The 20,994-nt window shown below is 40.1% G+C and overlaps 1 protein-coding gene across 17 annotated transcripts in view; it reads left to right on the forward strand.

Annotated features, from left to right (window-relative positions):
* The window catches only part of STRBP (spermatid perinuclear RNA binding protein), a 72,846-nt gene that overhangs the window by 23,816 nt on the left and 28,036 nt on the right, over positions 1-20,994 (forward strand). For 7 of the 17 annotated variants that reach the window (XM_056353002.1, XM_056353015.1, XM_056352999.1 and 4 more), the window contains 10 exons: positions 1,042-1,217; positions 4,501-4,718; positions 8,627-8,792; positions 11,476-11,620; positions 17,180-17,274; positions 17,687-17,782; positions 18,540-18,651; positions 19,241-19,338; positions 19,812-19,923; positions 20,646-20,738. In XM_056353002.1, the coding sequence (XP_056208977.1) occupies positions 1,215-1,217; positions 4,501-4,718; positions 8,627-8,792; positions 11,476-11,620; positions 17,180-17,274; positions 17,687-17,782; positions 18,540-18,651; positions 19,241-19,338; positions 19,812-19,923; positions 20,646-20,738 (1,138 nt within the window). In that variant the 5' untranslated portion in view covers positions 1,042-1,214. Of the gene's footprint in view, positions 1-1,041; positions 1,218-4,500; positions 4,719-8,626; positions 8,793-9,856; positions 10,067-11,475; positions 11,621-17,179; positions 17,275-17,686; positions 17,783-18,539; positions 18,652-19,240; positions 19,339-19,811; positions 19,924-20,612; positions 20,739-20,994 lie in introns of those variants that run through there. The other 10 variants (XM_056353012.1, XM_056353010.1, XM_056353011.1 and 7 more) reach the window with 5 other exon arrangements.

Consider the following 20,994-nt stretch of genomic DNA (forward strand, 5'->3'; position numbering starts at 1 on the left):
AAGTCATCTTGCCTATCCCTCTGCTGTTGCCAAACACGCTTTTAACCTCTAACAATGTCGGGATTCTCCGACAGACAATATGCAACATACTGCTAGAGAAGAAGGGATTGACTTGCAGGAGAAAAAGAAAACAAATTTGAGTGCGTGTGTCAGTCTGCAGAAATTTACTGACTGGGTTTCCAGTTGCTTCAAAATGTTGCTGAAAAGCTGACGCAACAATATGTGCAGTGAAAGGAAAACAGGACTTTTCTGCAAGGACTAGTGTCTTGCTATGCAATGAGCTTATGCTTTCCTCTCACATTACCTGCTCTGTTATTCTGCTCTTCTATTGTCTTACAGAGTGTTTGTTCGCAGTTCCTTATGCTGCCAGGCTGGTGTTTGTTTCTTAGTGTAGTACAAAAGGGTTGCTTTTGCAGGATCTTTTAAATGTTGTATGCTGTGAAAAGTGGTGAAAGACAGAAAAGGCCGTGTGGATTATTTCAGCTGAACGCTCTGACGAGTCTTAAGTCTTCAGTTTGTTACAATGTGCTTGTCTCTCTTTATATAACGACTTGCAGTTATTGCCACCTGAAGTCTTAGTTCTTGTTGCACAGCATCTGACACATCCAGGATTGAGGGCTGCACTGGGGATTTCAACAGATAATTACATTTTGATAATTAAATACAGGGGGGTTGATTCCTAATGTGCATGCGATGTAAAAATAGACACTTCTTGAGCTGGTTTCATATAGAGCATATTCGAGATGATGGATTTCCCATCTTCCTCATATGAGAAACTTAGGTTGCCAGGTGGCTGACAAGCCACACCGAGAGAAGCTCTGACTGGCATGGGTAAGTCGTTACATACGTGTGGGCACATTACAAAAAGTTGCTTTCCACAGTGACATCTGCTTGTTCAGGAATAAACGGATCAGTGACTGCCTCCCCATCTTGAAGCCTGCTTGCTTTAATCAGTGGCTTGACTCGATGTGCTGCATCGAACACTTATTGGAATTAACATGCCGTTTCTTCTGGTTTCAAGTTTTCTCTCTCTTTTTGCAGGTGAATTACAGAAAGTGACTACCAGAGCATCTTGGCTGTATGAACTCTTGAGCTGTCAAGGGACTAAGAGGCTTATGAAGAGGTTCTGTCAGGCAAAACAGTGCTTAGCAAAGACACCAAGGAGGAGGGAAAAGGAGAAAGGGAGGGAGAGAGAGCTGAAACACTAACAAACCATGGTAGGTATTTGTCATCTTTCATAGGGTTGCATTAAAAATATTATCTGCTGACAGTCTTGCATGGGGCCTGATAAAAGGGGGGATTTTCTGACCTTGCACTAAATCAGAGATGGTGCTGCATGCTTGGAGCAAAGCAAATGAGGTCTGATATATTGTCAGCCTCTTAAAACCAGAGAGTTGTCTTGTGAGCCTGCATTACATGAATTATTAAATATGAACGAAGGGGATGCTCATAAGGTTTTCTAATAAAACTGGCATTAGCAAGCTGTACCAAACAGCACGAGTGACCTTGAACTTGCAGATTGCATAACGAAATGCTGATATTCCCCTTCCACCTCTTTCTCACAAAACCAAGTGTTGATTATTCGTATTTGTGTGCGTGTGATTGAATGTGGTTCTGTGCCTGCATTGTTAATAGCATGGATGATGTTGCTGTATATGGTTTAAATGAGGAGTTGTTTCTGATCTGCCTGGTACTGGTTGTGAATTGGGAGTGCCTGAGATGTTGAATTTGTAAAGATGTGCAGGTATGAAGTATTGTGATGGTAAGATTCTGAAAAGGTGTTCACTAAAAGCCAATAAACCTTCCCAGTTCCTGAAAAATACTTGTGGAGAGCAGTTTAAGCATTATTTTTTTTTTTTTAAGTCCTCTAAAGTTATTACTGAGATAATGGAAATGAGAATAAATGCAATAAATTTTAAATACAGTTCTATAACATTTGTGTAGCTGATTGCTGCTATGAGGCTGTGTGTTTATATATATATATCTCTAAAAAAAAGACCTAAGGTGAGACACTTACTTCTTACAGAGCACAGAGGGAGGAAGAACACTTGACAAAGCAGAGTTGTCTATATATTTTATTTTAAAGTGTCCCATTTTTTGCTGCTATTTTTTACCTAAATTGTAATGAGGAATTGATCTTGTTAGTCCGTCTTCATTAGAAAACAGTTGTCTTCTGATATAGGAGTTTGTAATTTGTTCCTGTTTTACTGTTTTTCCTAATTGATATTTCATGAGATAAGAGATGGTGGGGGTGAGTTAATAAATCCAGCTTATCAGTTTTCACTGCTGAACTGCAGCTTCTCTCTATATCCGTGTGGCAGAGAAGCCACAAGAGGGACCTCCGGGAAGCATTTTGCAACCTGTGAAAGTGCTGGGGATGATACCAGACCCCGGCTGATGAGTTTCTTTTACTACCCGAATTGTCCATCTGGGTAGGAGCCCAGAAGTTAGGAAAGGGATGGTGTCACAATGATCTTCAGTGGAAGGGACCTAGTGAACACAATAAGCTGGGAAATCAGGACCGGTTCCTTAACAAGGATTCAACCCAGAGGCCTTTGAGCATCTTCAAAGGCTCTGTGGCTGTTAGGAGTGCTGTTACAAACCCATGAAGCAGGGAGAAAATGAAACCTAATTAAATTATTTAATGTGTAGGAGGAACAGAGGTTTTTGGTTGATGATTCCAAGTTCTGGGAGGCTTTCAGCAATGATTGATGTTTGTGTCTATAGAGAACAAGATATAGAGCTGCTCTTACCAGAGGTCTGTGCTGTGATCGCAGCAGGTCTGGGGCACTGTTTAGATCAAAAAAAGTCTCATCTGGAACAGCGTGTGGCACAAACCATAAGCTTCCTAGCACAGGTTACCCAACCGCTTAAGTTTACCTTCCTCAACAATATCACTAGGGACTCAGTTTCACTGCTGACTCTTTTAATTAGCACTCTAATATCTTCCTATTCTTTAAACTTTTTTTTTTTTAAAGAAATTACTTAGTCTTTTCTTATTAGTTTGTCTCTGTCCTCATCTTCATTCATGCCTTTGTAAATCCCTGAGCAGTTTGCTAAGCCCCTTGCAGCAGTGTGTGTTGCCGATGACTTCATCTGCAGCAGCCATGGAACCCAAGCAGGGTGGCCGTCTGATGGCCGCCTGCTGAGGTGTGTGCCAATGTCTCTAGTGCAAGTGGAGGAGAGGTGGCTGCGCTCAGCACTTCCAGAACGTGCAAAGCTGTGTTCGGAGAGTATTGGTGCCTCTTACAAAAGAGGAACCTTTTCTGTCTCCTTGTCTGCCCTCCTTTCCGCATGCTTTACCCAGTCTCCTCTCACCCTGCAACACTTAGGTTTTAAATTTCCCTGCCTTGAAATGAGGTTACCTTTTGGAATAAGGAACCCTGGCTTTTCTCTTTGCTTTGAGCTATCCAGCTGCTGAAGGTTGACACAAGCCAACAAACATCGCTAAAATTCAGGAACTCCTTAATTCTTGCAAGTATTCCAGGGTAGGGAAGCCCCTCTTTCCTTTGTACTAATGCTCACGGCTTGTAGGTCCTTCAAGCAAGATCAAGGTCTAACTGATTTCTTGCTGACTTTGAAAGCTTAATCTAAATAAACAAGCTAGTCAAAGGATGAGGGAGGTCTGTCTCTGACACTTAATGAAACTGGGAATGAAACTCAGAGGGTTTTTTGGTCCCCTGTTTCAGCACTCCAACCTTATGCTTAGCCAGCCAGACCATGTCCTCTCCTCAAAGAGAAGCGTGGCAGGGGAGGGCAGGGAGAAGTGAGATAATGAAAATGAGAAAAAGGTGGGGAGGGGGAGGTCATGAAAGGACAAGACGTAGAAACTCCACTTCTAGCCGTTGCAGACAAATGCATGCTACAGGTCTTGACCGTATTTTGTATCTACCACAACTGTAGATGGGTGCATGGAGTTCTCCCTTTTTCTGATTTGTGACCCGTGCACACTTCCACTTATGAGGCATGTACCAAACAAAAGATGAAATCTGTCTTGCTTAATTTTTGGATATCTGTAACATCTAGCCTGATGTAACAGTCTAGATTTCTGTAGTCACATGTGGGTGGGTGAGGAAATGTACCTCTGAAGCACAATTTATCTCATCCCAAAGTAGACATAAACTGCTTCAGATGTGCCTGGTAGACATAAACATGAACTGTGCTCTACATGTGCATGTTCCTCTTAGTAGCCAATAAAAGGATTCTAGAAGAGGTAAATTAAGGCATCAAATATTAGGTGCCGTATAACCCACCCAAGGCCGTATATGTTTTGCCAGCTTAATGCTGATTTTTGCACTGGTGTTTGCTTGCTTTTTTTTTCTTTTTAAAATTTATATTTAAATAAAGATAAGAAATCACTCCTGTGTGATTATAAGCAATGGTCGTCATAAACCACTTTCCTACATCTGTCAGGGAGGATTCCCGTTCAGGCAATGTCCTTCTATCGATAATCCAATAACTTTGTTCTTTTTTCCCCCCCTGTTTCCCACTTCATAACAGAGATCTATCCGATCTTTTGCTAATGATGACCGCCATGTAATGGTGAAACATTCAACCATTTATCCATCTCCAGAGGAACTTGAAGCTGTCCAGAACATGGTATCAACAGTAGAATGTGCCCTTAAACATGTCTCTGACTGGATGGATGAAAAGAACAAGTCTACAAAATGTGAGGGTGATGTGGAAGCAAAGGAGGAAACTGCAGAAAGCAATGCCAAGTGAGTGAGCTGAGCCTCATAATGTGTTACTGTACTGCTCTGAATTGGGTTCCTTTCCCTCTAAATAAGAGTCTTAGTGTTACTTGATTCTGTTGCATATGAATGTTCACAGAAGGAAGTGGATATATTTGGACTTTTTGAGGTGGGAGCACATAGGGTTGAGGGCAAGGAATAGTAATAAGCCCAGTGTGGGCAGCAGTTGGTCTCTATTTCGTTATTTATTTTACTGTAATGTTGTGAAGTTGAATTTGGCAGACAAACCTTTCAGTAGTTATAAGCGAATACATGTCCCTGTAACACACCAATGCAAATCCACAGCCATGTATTTTAGGGGCTCCTTCAGCTTAATGCACAAAAAAAGATTTTTATAAACTTTGTTTATTCAGCAAACTAACTTTTCTAAGGATCCATTACCTTCCATTACTGTCATGGGTCAACCATCCAAGTGTTATCAGCACAAATCCAAAACGTTAGCCCATGCACACTACTGTGAAGAAATTTAACTCAATCCCAGCCAAACCCAGTACAATTATGTAGTTCTCTACAGAGTGAAACATCTGTTTGCTCTCTGTCCCCGTCTGCTTCCTGACATAGTGCCAAGTTTTGTTCTAGCAGAACGCTGGTAGCCAAGGAAGAAGCAGGAGCAATTAGTGGGGGGTTTTGGTGAGTTTGGGGGTTTGGGGTTTTTTCTTCCTTCATTTTCTCTGTGTAAAACTTTTTAACTTGGGCACTTCTGGCTCTTCAGTGCTTTCTGGGTAATCTGGTTGACATGCTCGCCAGCTCAGGTAAGTGTCTGTCCAGGTTATGATGAATTGGCTGCTGGTCTCCCGGTGCTTCACTTCCTAATCCATGACTTGAAAAACAGATTTCCAGTTCTCTGCACTTCCTGTGATCCAATACTTCTCCACTGAACTTCTTGGGACAGTCTGGTTACATCTGCAGCATAACCTGCACTAGAGATGCAGTCAGAGACCTCTTTCCACTTCCTTTCTGATGATGCATGGAATATTAGTCTGCTGCTGCATGGGCTTTGCCTAGTACAGTCTGATCTTAAAACTGATAAAGGAGGTGTATTCTTTTTCATATATTTGTTACATTTTCTGGCACCTTTTATGGCAGTGGAAGGTTTATTGTGAGACCTCTCTTGATTTTTGGTGTTGTGGTAAATAAGTGAAGTTGTTTACATTTTGGGATGGTGGAAGTGTAGCCTACTCTAGCAGTAGTAGATGGAAATACAGACCCTGTATGTTTTATACTTCTGGAGTAAGATACAGTTCAGTGCAAGTCATGGAAAAATATCTAACTCTGAATCAGGAAGACTGCATTAGGTTTTTAAACTGAAAAAATAGTTTACTGGCTTAATATGAAAGGGATGGTGGTTACTGTTGTATTTATCAGTTATTCCTAAATGCATAAGGATGTCTGTCTGAAAATTCAAAAGTTAAATACTGTTTCCTGTTTTATTGTAGTAACGTGGTTCTTGGTTATTTCCATGTCTTCATAAATCTTTAGAGTAGCATTTAGGAAAGAAGGTGCAAAGCCCTGCTGTGCCTCACTATCTGGATGTACCTCAGTTTAGACACAAGAGATGCGCTGTACTAACTGGGGAAGTTTGTATGGCTGGGAGGGGCAGAAAGCATTCATGACTCGATCTGGTTTCTTGGCAGTGTTGTGGATTCTGCAGAAAATTCTTCATGTGTTAGTAGTGGTTTTCCCCAGGTTTCTTTCTTAACATTTAAGGTTGTCTTTGGTTATCTCTAGGATAAGGTTGTGGGCATGGGAGCTATTGAAATAAACTGCTTGCTCTGCATGAAGTTTAAATGCAGCACCACCTACTCAGAATATACTGATCCACATAGGAAATGTTCAGCAGCATGAAGGCTGTTGCCTGATAGCCTTGGAAAAGTAAATATACAAATGGTCCCTCATTTGATGCCTGTGGTTTTCTGTTCCCTAATAAATATTTAACAAGTCTGATCACTGGCATTTTTGTGTAAGGCTGAGCTGTGATAATGTCACTTTTCTTTGGTGTGAAACGTATTCAAATAGAAATAGCAAAACACTTAAAATCATGAATATTTTTACATAAATTAATGTATAAATTGCTGTAAGACAGTGTGATTGTATTGACACAGGAGAATAATTGTAGTGGATTGGTAGGCTGCTTCTTTACAGATGGACAATTAAGTTTCGTCATCTTCTTGAGGAAGGTATTTAAGGTCAGTGTTTTGCTGAAGAACAGTCAGTCTTTCTTGATACGCAGGTGCTGTATGTGGTGGTGCTGCCTTCCTAGCACTACTGGCGATGGTTTTAGGTGTCTTCTGATGTTGGTAAAATGAGCACGGAATGGATTCTAAAAACCAAACAAATAAAAAAATACCCAAAAAACCCAAAAAAAACCCCAAAATTAAAATCCAAGCCTGCAGTAAATGCTTTTGAGACCATTGGACAGCCTTGCTTTCACACGTGTGTGTGGGATTTTTCATGCTTGTGTTCTGTTTGGAGTACAGATTTTATAAATGTCATTGTACTATTTATACATATAAAATAATTTCTGTGTCTGTGCATTTGTTTGGGACAAATTATTTTAGTATTCACTTTGTAAACCCCTTTTAGCTTGTATTGTCCAAAAATATGTAACTGACAGTGTCTTAATGCTAATTACAAACCATATGTCAAGGAGTTCTGTGTTTTCTCATGTTTGCATCCAGATACGGTTGAAGTAGCATAGTTCCAGGGTGGAAGCTGAGATGATGTTTACTTTCTAACAGTTTTTGTTTGTTTGCTTCTGGCTAATCAAGGATGGTAGCTGGTTTGGGATTGCCACTTCATTTCCTGTGTCATTCCTTCTTTTCATCTGTCTACTGCTTAAGCACCTGTTCCTGCTCTGCCATTTAAAGCACATGAAGACAAAGACGGTACAATTATTAGATGAAGATACTTCTGAGTGAAGCTTAGGATCTGTGTGTTAACCCTTGATCACAGCATGACTGGTTTGGGTTTGTTGTTTATTGGGTTTGGGTTTTTTTTTGTTTTATATCCAGCCTATCTCTCTGGATGGCAGGAATGATGTGAACAGGAATGCTCTGTTCCTGGCTGAGGTGGTTATGCTTTCTGTGGGTTTTGCAGTGGCGATGTGCCACAGGGCGTGGGATGCATCATGTGGCAACAGCTGGTGTTGAACTGTCGAAGATGCATTTCTTGCATTTTTCCTGATGTTTTTAAGCAATTCTAGCCTACTAAGCTGGTTTTTGTTGGTCTTGTTGTCTGTACTTTGGTTTGTACAAACCCAAAGTGTTCTTATGTTGCTTCCAGGGTTGCTTACTGTGGCTCATAAGTGCTCTGTGGAACCGTAGCTGGAAACTTGTAGTCCGACCTCTATTTCTGTAGGTTTTAGTGGTAAGATTTGTTGAAGAAATTGTGCCTGAAAGGCTTTTGGAAATTAGAAGCTTTCCTGAAATGTCAGTTTGTAGTATGGGCTAAAACTTCAGGATTCGGTTGTATAATTTTAAAGATAAAGGTTTGAATGTATGGATCAACTAAAAGAAACATTGAAGAAGTGCATGGCCATGTTTAAAGTTGGAGTGTCACTAAAAGACAACTCAGATCACTTTTGAAAACGGTTTCTGTCAGAGAGCTCCTCTAGATTAATTATTTTACTCTTTTTTGGTGGATCTGCAGATAGTGAACTTGGGTGCACTTGGTGACTTGAGGTAGGCTACATTTATTTTTTCACAGGAGCTACTTGCATAAAAAGAGTCTGTGCCTTTCATTTTCTGATCGGTATTACGCCATTTCAGCACAGTCATCAGTCCCATCTGTTTATCTCCTCACTGTGATAGGATAATACAATTATTTTGAATGTGTGAAAATACCATTTTAATTACTCCAAATTGTTTCATTTTCAGGGATCAAGGTGGTCGGACATTGTGTGGTGTTATGAGAATTGGCTTGGTTGCAAAGGGCTTGCTGATAAAAGATGATATGGATCTGGAGCTGGTTCTCATGTGCAAAGAAAAACCCACAAAGACCTTGTTATGTATAGTTAAAGACAATCTCCCAGCTCAAATTCAGGTGAGTTAATGTAGGGTAGTCCTCTAACAATGGCCAGTAGCCCTGCAGGGTGTACTTGGGAAAAGGCTGGAACTTGTTCCAGGAAAAAAGACAAGTGGCATGGATTAAAGAAATAGAGTTTGAATCTAGGATGATATCTAAGGTGTGCGACACATTTTACGTAGTGACATAAAGTAGTTATTCACAAAATCTAACATCTTATTCCTGTTGTTGCCCACGCCCCATTTGTGATGTGGGTTTCCCATGATGGCAGTTAACCGTTCTGTTTGGTAACTAACCCAGCTGATTTTTGCTCTCTGGTCTGACCACTAACGTGAGCTAAACTGCAGCCCCAGAAGTCTTCCCCATCAGGCATGTGAATCAGTCTGTATTGTTGTCCCCTGCCGCAACCTTAAGTTCTACACTGCAGCTGCTTTGCTTCACTTGGGCTGTTCCAAGGTAAACACCTCTGTACTCCTGAGTGAGAGCAAGCCACTTTAGGTGGTCACTCATTTTAGCTCATGTTAGTCATGAGCTCATAATTCTTTTTATTTATGGCTATTTAATTCTGATGTTGGCATCTAGTAGGCAGCACTTACAGCTGACATCGGTCTCTTTAAAGCAGCTAGGGATAATACCTTTTTCACAGAGTCAGTCTGAATAATCAGTCCAGCTTCCAGACTGACATATGCTGTTGCCGAGAAACTGCCCTAAAGTATTTCACTGCAAGTGTCTCTCTCCAAACCATGTCCAAACTTGATCTGCTTTTCTCCCGATCAGCTTTTCTGGCTTTGTTGATTTCCACATAGACAGTATGTGTTTTACCATTCTTGACAGCTGTTTGTTTTCACTGTTCACATAAAGGGCTTGTTTTAATGAGATAATGTTGTGCCTGCAGATGTGGCCCTATCCATAGCTGAAAATGCTAAGTATCTATTGAGTAGTAGAGAGTAAATTTTACTTGTTTGAAAATGATAGGGATGTGTCAAGTAGTAAAGAGTACATTTTTTTTTTTTTTTTGTTTGTAGCGAGGCATGAGATGAGAAGGGTTGAAAGTGATAAGAAAAGTTAGCGTATGCTTCAGGAAAGTGACAACAGCAGAACAGATGTAATGAAAAGATGTGAAGACTGCAGTAAATTCAAGGGACAAGTAGTTAAGATCCTATGGGGAAGAACTGTGAGGAAAGGGATTACAGAAAAGATGAGTATTCTGACTCATGAAACAAGCTACAGCCACTGTGGGCATGAAAGACAATGAGGGGTTCTGCAGATGCACCCGATGCAGGAGGAGGAAGGTAGGTGCCAGCCCACTGGTGGACAAAAAGAGCAAATGAGGTACAGGGATGTTAACAGTTCTGCTTTGCCGCTTTGTCGGCTCGGCTTGTAGTGAGCAGATGCTTACAGATTTTCATCCCAACAATAAAGGAGCTGGAGGAGTACAGATTGCAACGAGGAAAGAAGTTAGAGTATATGTTAGATACGCTCTAACTGTGTGGTCTTGCTGCAGCAAACTCACAAACAGAAGGGGCAGCTTTAGGACTCTGAACCACCTGTGGTTATCTTTGCACTTCTGGAGGTTGAGGGAGGTCCCAAAGGACTACTGAAAGACCTGCAGACACAGATCACTTGAGATAACTCTGGTACAATCCACAATGGAACAAATTAGAAGGTGGTTGGAGTATTATCTACAAAAGAAATCTAAGCAAGAAATTAAAAGTTTCTTGAGAACAGTTTAAAGCCCACTCAGTTTATTGGTGTGCTGTCAAGAGAGGGAGGTCATGTTTTCCAGGCATTGTTAGGGATCTCTCCTGGCACTGGTATTAATGAGTGAAGTGGGTGACAGTGTTGTCTTGCATCCAGTTTCAAGCACTGTGTGGAAAGGGAGTGAGAGGGATGGGTGGACAAATTGGAGAAAATCAGACAAGTGAGAATGAGCACCTAAGAAACCCACATAATTAAAACTTACCTGGTTAGGAAAAAGTCAAGACATAATGCAGGTGTAGGTTTTAAAAGACATTAATGGTTATTTATAAAGGGACAGTGATTCAGTGTTTCACATGACTGCCAAAGGTAGGGTGAGAAGTAATTGGAACTGCAGCAAGGAGCGTTTTTTGTTGCAAAATAGGTCATCTAAATTATATCTGCAGCTAAGGATCAGAATAGACTATTTGGAGAGGTGGCAAAATCTCTGTTGCTAGGGCATCTGAAGATATCTTAGGGTTGGTAGGAGATGGCCGAGGTATGTTTGGTTCTACTTCATGGCAGGTACGTGGACTAGGTGAGCTGGTGCAACTCTGGCCCTGGAATCTGTCATCCGTTTGCACTGACAGTTACGGTTGTGTTGGTCATGCCACATATGAGAGCTTTTACATTTAGAGGTAGCAGTACCTGAGGAATGTGTACTTACTAAGAACAAAGGTTGCTGGCGGTATTTGGCATGCTAGCAGCTATGAAAAAGTTAAAAAAGAGTGATAGCCTAGTGGAACTACTCAGTGTTCTTACTAAACTTGTTGAAGATCTTTATTTTTTTGTAAGCATGTTACTGGGGTTTTTCTGTTTGTTTTTAATGAGGGAGGCAAGGTCTTACTTGTTATTGCAATGTCTGGTAGGCTTCTCATTAGTTAAGAGGCATATGCACATACAGAGATTTTGCAGTTTTTCAGTTGATTGGGAGATTCTTGAAATCTTTCTTGGTGACTTTCAGAAACTTACAGAAGAGAAGTATCTCGTGGAGGAGCATGTAAATGAGGCAGCTATTATTATTCGTAACACAAAGGAGCCCAAGCTAACTTTGAAGGTGATACTTACATCCCCTCTCATTCGAGATGAAGCAGAGAAGAAGGAAGGAGGTACACAGAGCGTTTTAACTTGTTTTTAAGACTGTTCTATCTAAATGCCCTGACTGTGCAGCACAGGGTATAATTGGGAAGTAGGTTTTTAATTGTGCATCATGTACTAACTAGATTGGCTATTGCGACCATAGGTTACCTTATCTGTGCCTTAAAAAGACAACAGTCACTTAATTTTCATGTAAAATATGCATAGCTTTCATTTGCAAGCAATATGCCTACATTGATAACTGGGACGTACAAGTAGATCTTAGTTCTTTTTTTCAGACTTGCTAGTTAATTCTTGCGCACCCCAGCGCTGCACAGTCTTGTTTTCGAATTAAGTCAGTCAAGTGGGATTGGTTGGTAGTATCTTGAAAATCTCATAAAATTATTTCTCCTTTTACATAAAAACACTCTCCTGCAAAGCTCGCAAGTATGTCATCCTGGCCCTCAATTTTTATTAATTGATGATACATATGTATATGTTTCTAGCTTTTAAGAGTTTCCTAACTGGGATACAACTGAAGTTGCAGTGCTGTAACACAGCACTTTTGCTTCTGAATTGAATGTTGTACCTCATGTCTTTAGAGCAAAATAGATGTAGCAAATGGTAACTTAGTTTCTTTCTGTTCCTTCTCCCTAACTGCTTGATGTCCAATGTAGTTCCATGCCCCTTGTTCAAGGAATGTTGACTGGTAGTATCAACCAGGTTGGAAACAAACACAGAGAACTAGAGAAGAGCAAATGTAGCCATACTTTGTTTCATTTTTAGAATCTTGTCAGTAATTTCTGCTTCCGCTTCCCAAACCTGTCCCTAGAAACTTTGCCACTGGATGATGTCAGACCTTTGACCAACTGGCCACTCTCTGTCATGACAACTGAGGCAGCTGGGCCCATGTGGGCTAGGGAACTCCCTGTTGCTCTCTTCCCATTTCTAGACTTGCCACAAGTCCTTTGCTTCCTCCCTTCTCCCACATGAAATACCGACACAATGAGAAATGTTGGTCAGTTTCTCCTGGTTTTTGTTTGAGGCCATGGCAGGAAGGATCCCTTTTCAAATGAAATGTTACACTTTGGCAGCAGTTGGATGCAGAAAAATCTTACAAAACAGATGAATGGCAAAGATTCCCTAATTGCAATGTCTGCTTATTCTCAAATTAGTAACCATGCTCTTTTGCAAGACCATTTAAAAATCAATTGCATGTTACTTCAGTTATTCTTCAGCTTCCCATAAGATGCTGAGATCAGCCCTGTAGTCCTTGCAGCTGATCCGTATTTGTGAGAAAGAGCACAAAGTGCAGAACAAATTTTAATGGTAAAGGATTAATAAGATTCTCACAAGGGGATGCAGTTTTTCACAAAGGTTTCTGTCCAAGTATTTTCTTGCAAAAAACAATGCCTTTGTGGCAGTAAACTCTGGGGACTCCTGAACTCATCACAAACTGAGTGAGGATTTGGATTTTTATGCTTTCCTACATTTAAAATGTGGGCGTTTTGTTTTGTTTTCAGTATCTTAAAATATTCTTCAAGATTCTGTACTAATTTCTTTTAAACTTAAAATGGTTTTACTACCTCCCTTAAGAGTGCTGTTACGCTGTCATTTCTGTACAGCTGACAAGACAGTTAACAAGGTAATTGATCTTGTTTTAAAGCCCAGGTTCTTTGACATTGATTCAACACAAGTGAACAGAATCATTTATCATATTCCTTTTCTAAGGTATGTGAAAAGTTATGCAGATGTCACTAAGTAAATTTAAGAGGGGCATATTTTTTTTGTATTTCCAACCATATTTAGGTCACTTTCACTTAGATTCAGACCAAAAAGGTTTCATGTCTAATATCAAGGGAAGATGACTCAAGAGAAAACTGTCTGCTGAAAATACCTTGATCACCTCTCCAAAGAAAGTACTGCCATATTTTTTCAATACTCCTGAATAATGCCAACCAAATGTAAATATACTTTCTATGCAGTTTTAAAAACTGTTTTGAGTTTATTCCCTACATCCTTTTGAATGAAGGAGCTCAAAACGCTTCTCAACTTGCCTTTCATCTCACTGTAAGATAGGCGGTGGGGTTGCAGGCGCTGTGGCTGGCTGCCCGCCCGCTGGCACCCAGGGAGCGGCGTGGCACGAAACTGACCAAGGTTTCAGGTTCGGTGTGATTAGCACTAATCTGTCCTCTAACCAAACTGGCGAGGTTAGGCGTAACGGACCTCGTTATCAGTGCTCCCATTTGTTCTGTAGGAATGCTGTGTGTGCCTTCATGCCCTGATGTCAGAATGTATTCGAAAAACATGCCTGGATTTCTCTTCAGTCCCCACCTCTTTGGAAAAGTGTTCATGTTTAAGATGTGGTGTTCATCCTATTTGTTTTTGCTGCTTGTTAGCAAAAATAAATAGTGGACCAGTGTGTGTGTGCATTTCAGTGTTTCTCACAAACGGCTATCCATAAAGCTCTGCTGTCTCATGTGGACTTGAGAAGTCAAGCACCTAAAATTCCTGCATCTTGCATCTGTTTAAAATTCAAACTTCTTAAGAAACTGAATTTTTAGTCATAGCATCAAATATAAACCGGGCTTCCCAGACCAGAACGTTGTAGCTTGTAAATCAGTCATTGTTACTGAGCGTACAGTAACAACAAGCTTATGCAATAATGAACAAGTTCATTTACCAAAGTGGGGCTGAAATCAACCTTGCTCCTTGCGCAGCTGCTGCATAAACAGTCCTGCCTCTGCTGCTGCCTTTGCCGGGCAGACGCAGCCAGCGATGCTCCAAAGGTGCCAAGTGCCTTTGAAGGGGCAACGAGTGACAGGTTTACCTTACCTCTATGGAGAAGACAACGCTCCTCGTATGGCTGGCTGCAAATGAATGAAGTTGACAGCTACTGTGTGAAGAGAACACATGCAGCAAGCAGGGAGAGAATTCCTGAAGGATTGGTTCTGGGCTGCATAGTGTGAGCTAACGTCAGGGCTTTATTATTAACTGTTCATTTAAACTCCTTCTATCGTTGCCCTTGTTAAAACCATGAGAAAAAAAGTAAAGCTGTGCAATCACATTTGAAAATTTTGATTGGGTCTCACTTTCCTGACTGGCAGAGCATGAAGAAACATGCCATTCTCCTGAGGGTATCGAAAGGGAGCCTGCTGCAAGCCGCTCGCCCTCTTCACTGCCTGTTCTCTTCATCTTTCTGTTTAATAGAATCTTGCACCCAAAAGTTGGCTGACTGCAACATCTGCGAAAGGTGCTCAGGACCCTAAGTACTGAAATTCCAATGGGCAAAATCCTCCAAGATGCCTGTAGTTTAGACCTTTGGCAACAGCCTTACTCCTGTAGGAAAAAGCGTGATTCTAACTTGTTGAAACAAATTAAATCTTACAAGGTTTTTCATTCACCTGAGTGGCAGATGACACATATTCTGTTTTTAAAGGAAAAATGAATTTGCTTTGTCAATGGCTGCAACAAACTTCAGCAGAGCCTTGTACACTACTAAGTAAAAGTCTCTAGGTGTTTAAAGATTTGGTTCACTGCAAACAATGATTTTGCAATCAGTCACCTTTGCCATTTCTAACGTTTTAAAATAAGATTCTGATCATTCATTGACAGTAGTTGTTTTGTACATGAGCTTTAAGCAGATGTTTATATTGTCCACAATAAAGTTTTCTTACAGAACTAGAGAGATGTACATTCAGTAATTGTGTGCCACAAAATGTTACTCCTGAAAATGATGAAACTGCAAAGGAAATCTAGAAGCAAATCTTGTGTTTCAAAGTGACCTTTTGTGCTTGTAGAAATCCAATGCTTTGAGACTTTGCAGCTTTTATTTGGAAAACTGGCAAGAGGTGTGATTAATCCCCGTATTGTCATACTGTTGATGAGGGCAATAAGAAACAATGCAAATATCTGCTGCGAAGTTCATTGGGGTTAGAAAATAAGCTTATAGCACTTGAGTCTTCTGCCGACAGCAGAGCCAGCAGGTGCAAACCGCAACTGTGAACTGTCACAACAAGATACCTGGTTCTGTTCAGTTTTACACTGTGGTTTAATTTTTTCTTGTTTTGGGGTGGGGTTTTTTTGGTTTTGGTTGTTTTGGATTTTTTTTTTAGCTTTGGGCTCTTTTATCCATCATAACATAATGTGCTTTTACCAGAGTAACCTTCCCCTGGAATGGCATAGGAGGTGAAGCAACTTCAACGTTAAAGATGCAGTTGCACATGTAACCAGTACTATCCAAAGCAACCTGCAATAATGTACTTTGAGGTGTTACTAATAAACTGTACTACAGACTGATGATACTTGCTGGATTTTGCTTATCTAGCATAGTCTTTAATTTGTAATGGATATTGTTTTTCATTCAGATCTGCATAGTGGTCTTGAAGACCTGGAGAGCTGACTGCTGTGAATAATGAAAAGACTGTATTTCCAAATTATTTATTTTGAAATAAAGACTAATAGCGTACTCATGGGAAATTAAACATATTCAAAGTTTTAGTTGAGCCATGGATTTATTTAGTTCTTCTAAAATGTTCTCATGTTAGCTAAAAACTAAAATATTTTAAACCAGATTTCATAGATATGCAAGGTCTGTCATTTGTTCAGAGTTTCCAGAGAATCTGGATGCTGATAGATACTTAAGATTAAAAAACCCCATAAATCTAGGGAAGAAAGGACTGACGCGTGATGTCCCTCAATATAAAACTGGATGTGACTGCTAAAAGCAGTTTGTTGCATGCTGGATAAAGAAAAGAGAAAGGGGAAAAAACCAAAAGTGTGTAAACCTGGACAGAAGATATCAGTGTCTTGTCTCTCAAAGACGACTTTGAATTTCCTCTGTTGATTTCGGTTGCTGTTGGGAAGAGTTTTACAAGAGGCGGCCACCTCTCCAGTACACTAATAATCTGGAAGTTACCAAATTTACTCACTTCTTTCATATGTTCTTGTTATATGAAAGACTAATCTGACTGTAAAATATCTTACTAGCATTTCTGGTATATTTCTTTCATTGAATTATATTGGCTAGTACTGTTCATGCAATAATATTTCAAATATATTCAGTGTTTTTCTGTGGAATTCTCAACAGTTGCATGGACATAACTTCACTTTCTACTGATTACAGGGGGTTTTTTTTATACCCTTACAAGAATATCTTCCTTTTGTCAAAAGAAGCTTGTCTCTTTGAAATTCTCTGCCACCTTTGTGCCATGAAAGTCACAAAGGGAAGGAAGAGGGGAAAAAAGTGCCCAATATAACCCAACAACAAAAAAAAAGAACCAAAAAAGAGGAAAGTGCTATATAGCTATTTTCTGCCCTGAAATGTGTTCTACATTTTTAATAAGATCCCAGATTGTCTGTAGCAGTGGCCATCTTTATTATTACTATTATTTTACAAGGAGTGAATGCCTTTGCTTCTGTTGCACACGTGCACATTTACTACCTTTAATGGCTTGTTTAAATTAAATAACACAGTGCACTTAAATTCTGGGAGTCTTATTATCTCATTGAGATGCTGCCACTCTTTTTGTATTGTGACAGAAACCCCTTGGTCAAATTGTATCTGTCTCTTTTTATCCCATTTTTACCAGTAGATAATGTTGCGATGAAAGATCCTCCGGACTTATTGGACAGGCAGAAATGCCTGGAGGCCTTGGCGTCTCTGCGGCACGCCAAATGGTTTCAGGTTGGCTATTTGTTCTTACCTTGTTGTTATTGTAGCCTTACGAGGTTTAATTTGAGACAGTTTTAATTTTAATGCCTCTTTAATGTCTGACTAGCCCCTAATAGAGCAAAGGTCTAGAATTCTGAATTCAGTGCTGTACTGTGCAAGGGCAAACGTGACAGGTAGACAGCCAGCTGGTCTAGAGTTGTCATGAGGCTACAAAAGCAATCTTGACATTTTGCTTTCTTTTTTATGTCTCTCTAAATTGAAGTATTTTACTTTTATATAACTCTTTTTATTTTGCATGAAGCTGATTAAGTAGTAATAATAATAATTAAAAAAATCTATCCCAGGACTCTGTGCATTTAAAAAGAAAAGCAAAATTGAAGGCCAGGTTTTTGCAGGTGTATTGGAATCATTTTGTTTGTTTTAGGCCAGGGCAAATGGACTAAAATCATGTGTAATTGTCCTTCGTATTCTGCGGGATTTGTGCAACAGAGTCCCCACGTGGGCACCACTGAAAGGATGGGTAAGTACAGAAAGAGTTGAAGGCCACAAGGTCGGGTCTCAGGTCTCCTGAGAATTGTAGCAGTGTCTGGATTGGAGAAGACAGTGCATTGTATGAAACACCTTAAACCCCCCTTCCTTTTACTCCTCACTAACTGTGACCCATGTAGGGAAGTACTTGTAGGAAGGAAAGAGAACGCAAGTACTTGTTCAGTCCTTAGGGTGTACAGATGCCATGGAAAGAGACGTAATGCTGTGGACCTTGCACATCCTCAAGGATTTGCAATAGAGTCTCACCTGGTGCTTCTAAATTTAACTTTTCAGAAATATCCCGAGAATATTTCTGAGAATACCGTGAGAGTGCTGCTCCTACCAGAGGTTACTATGTCATGTTGGCAGGTTTGGGGAGGCCTAAATGCTCTGCGTATCCAGCGAGGAACATTGTAGCTCAGTGGAGGCAGTGTTTTTTCTCACGTAGAACTGACAAACCTTGAGAGGAGGAGAATATTCATGTGACTTGGCTTTAGAAGGCTCCTCCATTTAGACTTCCTGGGCACTTAATGGAGAGCAGTTGGTTTCCTCAAAAGATGACTCAGGGCAGGGAGCAAATACACATGCCATGAACTGTCCTCTGGGATGTCTGTCTCTGTCAGTTAGAGCCATAGTGGATTAAAAATGAAGCGAGCTGATGTGAATATTCTTCCCCTCTACCCCTCCATATTTAACTGCAGTTACAGTTACCCTTGTGTCCATACTAATCATAATTTAATGTCTTCTAGCCACTCGAGCTTATATGTGAAAAATCTATAGGTACTTGTAATAGACCTTTGGGCGCTGGGGAAGCGCTGCGACGAGTAATGGAGTGTTTGGCATCTGGAATCCTGCTTCCTGGTAAGGGGACAGATTAACTTCAGGAATATCAAAGGTTGATCAGACAGCCTTAATGTTTTGCTGTGGCTGTGCGATTAGATGAAAAACGCCTCCCTTGAACTCCTAACCTGCAGTGGAGCTAAATGAATAATTTGTTGTTTGAAATTAAGAGGAAATAAAAAGAAAAAAAGAAGCTGCATGATTGTAACTGTTTGATTGAGTACTTCTAAAGCGGAAGTAGTTAGTGGGGAATGTTAGGTTTGTTTATAAATTAACCCTAGTAGACTTAATGACCATCTGTTTTCTGTAGATTCATTAAAATCTACATATCTATCCAAATTATATGTTTTTTTAAAACTTACTGCTTTTAGTTCATGCTATTACATATGTGTGGTGTTAACCCTGGTAAGTTCTGTGGCCATTGCTGCAAGGGAGTAAAATCTCGGGGTTAGCTTGCTTTGTGTGATGTTTGAATCCCTTACTAGAAAAGGCGCACTTCCTGCTCAGCTGAAGACTGAGATTAGCTGTTACAATGTCCCATCAGTCCCCATTTTCATATTGCTTCTCATTTACTACTCTCAATAATCTGCTTTGCCTCTTTTCCTCCTAGGAGGCCCTGGTCTGCATGACCCCTGTGAACGGGAGCCAACAGATGCTTTGTCTAATATGACAGTCCAGCAAAAAGAAGCCATTACACACAGTGCTCAGGTAGAAAACATACATCTGAGGAGCTAGATACTGTAGCAGTGAAGATTTTAGCTTGTTAATACAATTTATTCTCTGCCAGGATAGCTTATTTTAATGGTAGTCCTGACAGTTTTTCTGGTGCGCTGCCCTGGAAGGATTAAAGGATAGTTGATGAGTGCAAGAGTTAAAGGTATATGAAATCTAATCCTCACAAAAGCAGTCAAATGGCTGCGCACCGCCTGTGTCCCACCTCAAGTGCTTATGGCACAGAGCCCTTGAGTATGCTCCCTGTCAATGTGCCCTGCACTTTGTATTACAGAAATTGAGTTTTAAATTTTTAGACATTAGCATTACCTATAGCTATCATAGAAGATAGCTGTAGAAGCTGTCTTCTCATAGAAGTGTCTTTGTGTCTACAAAGATATTTAGAAACTTAGATAACTGAGGTAAAGTAGCACTGTGATGTAACTTACGTTTCTGCTGTCACCTTATAGCATGCCCTCAGATTATCAGCCTTTGGTCAGATCTATAAAGTTTTGGAAATGGATCCCCTCCCATCAAATAAATCATTTCAGAAATATTCCTGGTCAGTAACTGACAAAGAAGGTAGGTATTGTTTGCTCCAAAAGTCACTAATTGGGCAGTAAACTAGGGATTAATTTAGAATGGGTGAAATTCCTGAGTTACATGCTGTGAATGTAAGGTAAAGACTTTTCTTTGTGTTAAATGTGTTTGGTTTTTTGTTTTTTGTTTTAAAATATTTCAGTGTTAGGGAGAAAATCTGGAAGTTCTGTTCTCTAGAAGTACCAGCAGAGGAGCAGCAGTACAGCTAGAATATACCTGATTAATTTTCTTCAAGCACAAAGCCCTTTGGGGTCTGAATAGCAGAAGCAGTGTTTATGATTCTTATGCTGGGGAAGGAGAGACTGTAGACTTGTCAAAAAGCATATAACTAGTGTCTATAATACGAATTTCTCAATAATTTTTCCTAGAAAACTATATACTTCTAATAAAAATAAATTTCTATGTATATTTTTGTGAAAACAGTATTATTAGAGCTTTTGCCTTAGAGTAACTGTAAAAAGCAACACAGCAGAATAACACTACTTATATCGCACATGATATTGGAAACAGACACCTTGCATGGCACGGTACAGTGAGTAATAAGCTAATATTGGCTTACGTGTAGCCGTAAGAAAGCTTTGACTGATGGTTGAGTTCTCTTCATTATAAACATGCAAGGAACAGTATGGGACTAATCAGACTCCTGCTGTGGAATTTTGTTTTTCTAATAGCATATCCATATTACAAGGAAATTTATACCCTAGGTACAGGCTCATCTGCTCTTAAGAGACCATTTGAAGATAGTGTTGGGGATGATAAAGATCCAAATAAAAAGATGAAGCGTAATCTGAGGAAAAGTAAGTGCAACACTTTTCCATTCTGTTTTCAAAGATCTATTGTGCAGTGGGAGTTGGCTTAAAAGCTTCTCTGTGTTGGTGTGGAATAGCATGTGCAAAAGTCTTTGGAACAAAAAATGTTGTCTCTTACCACCCCACATTTAGAATGTCAAACATCTCTTATTGTGCATCTGAATTTCCCCTGACATGTTTTACTAACTGAATGATTTGCATTTTTAAATGGGATTCCCCATCAAGTTACAGTAAAACTTTCAGT

This window comes from Falco biarmicus, chromosome 9, assembly GCF_023638135.1.
Source record: "Falco biarmicus isolate bFalBia1 chromosome 9, bFalBia1.pri, whole genome shotgun sequence".
Lineage (NCBI taxonomy): Eukaryota > Metazoa > Chordata > Aves > Falconiformes > Falconidae > Falco > Falco biarmicus.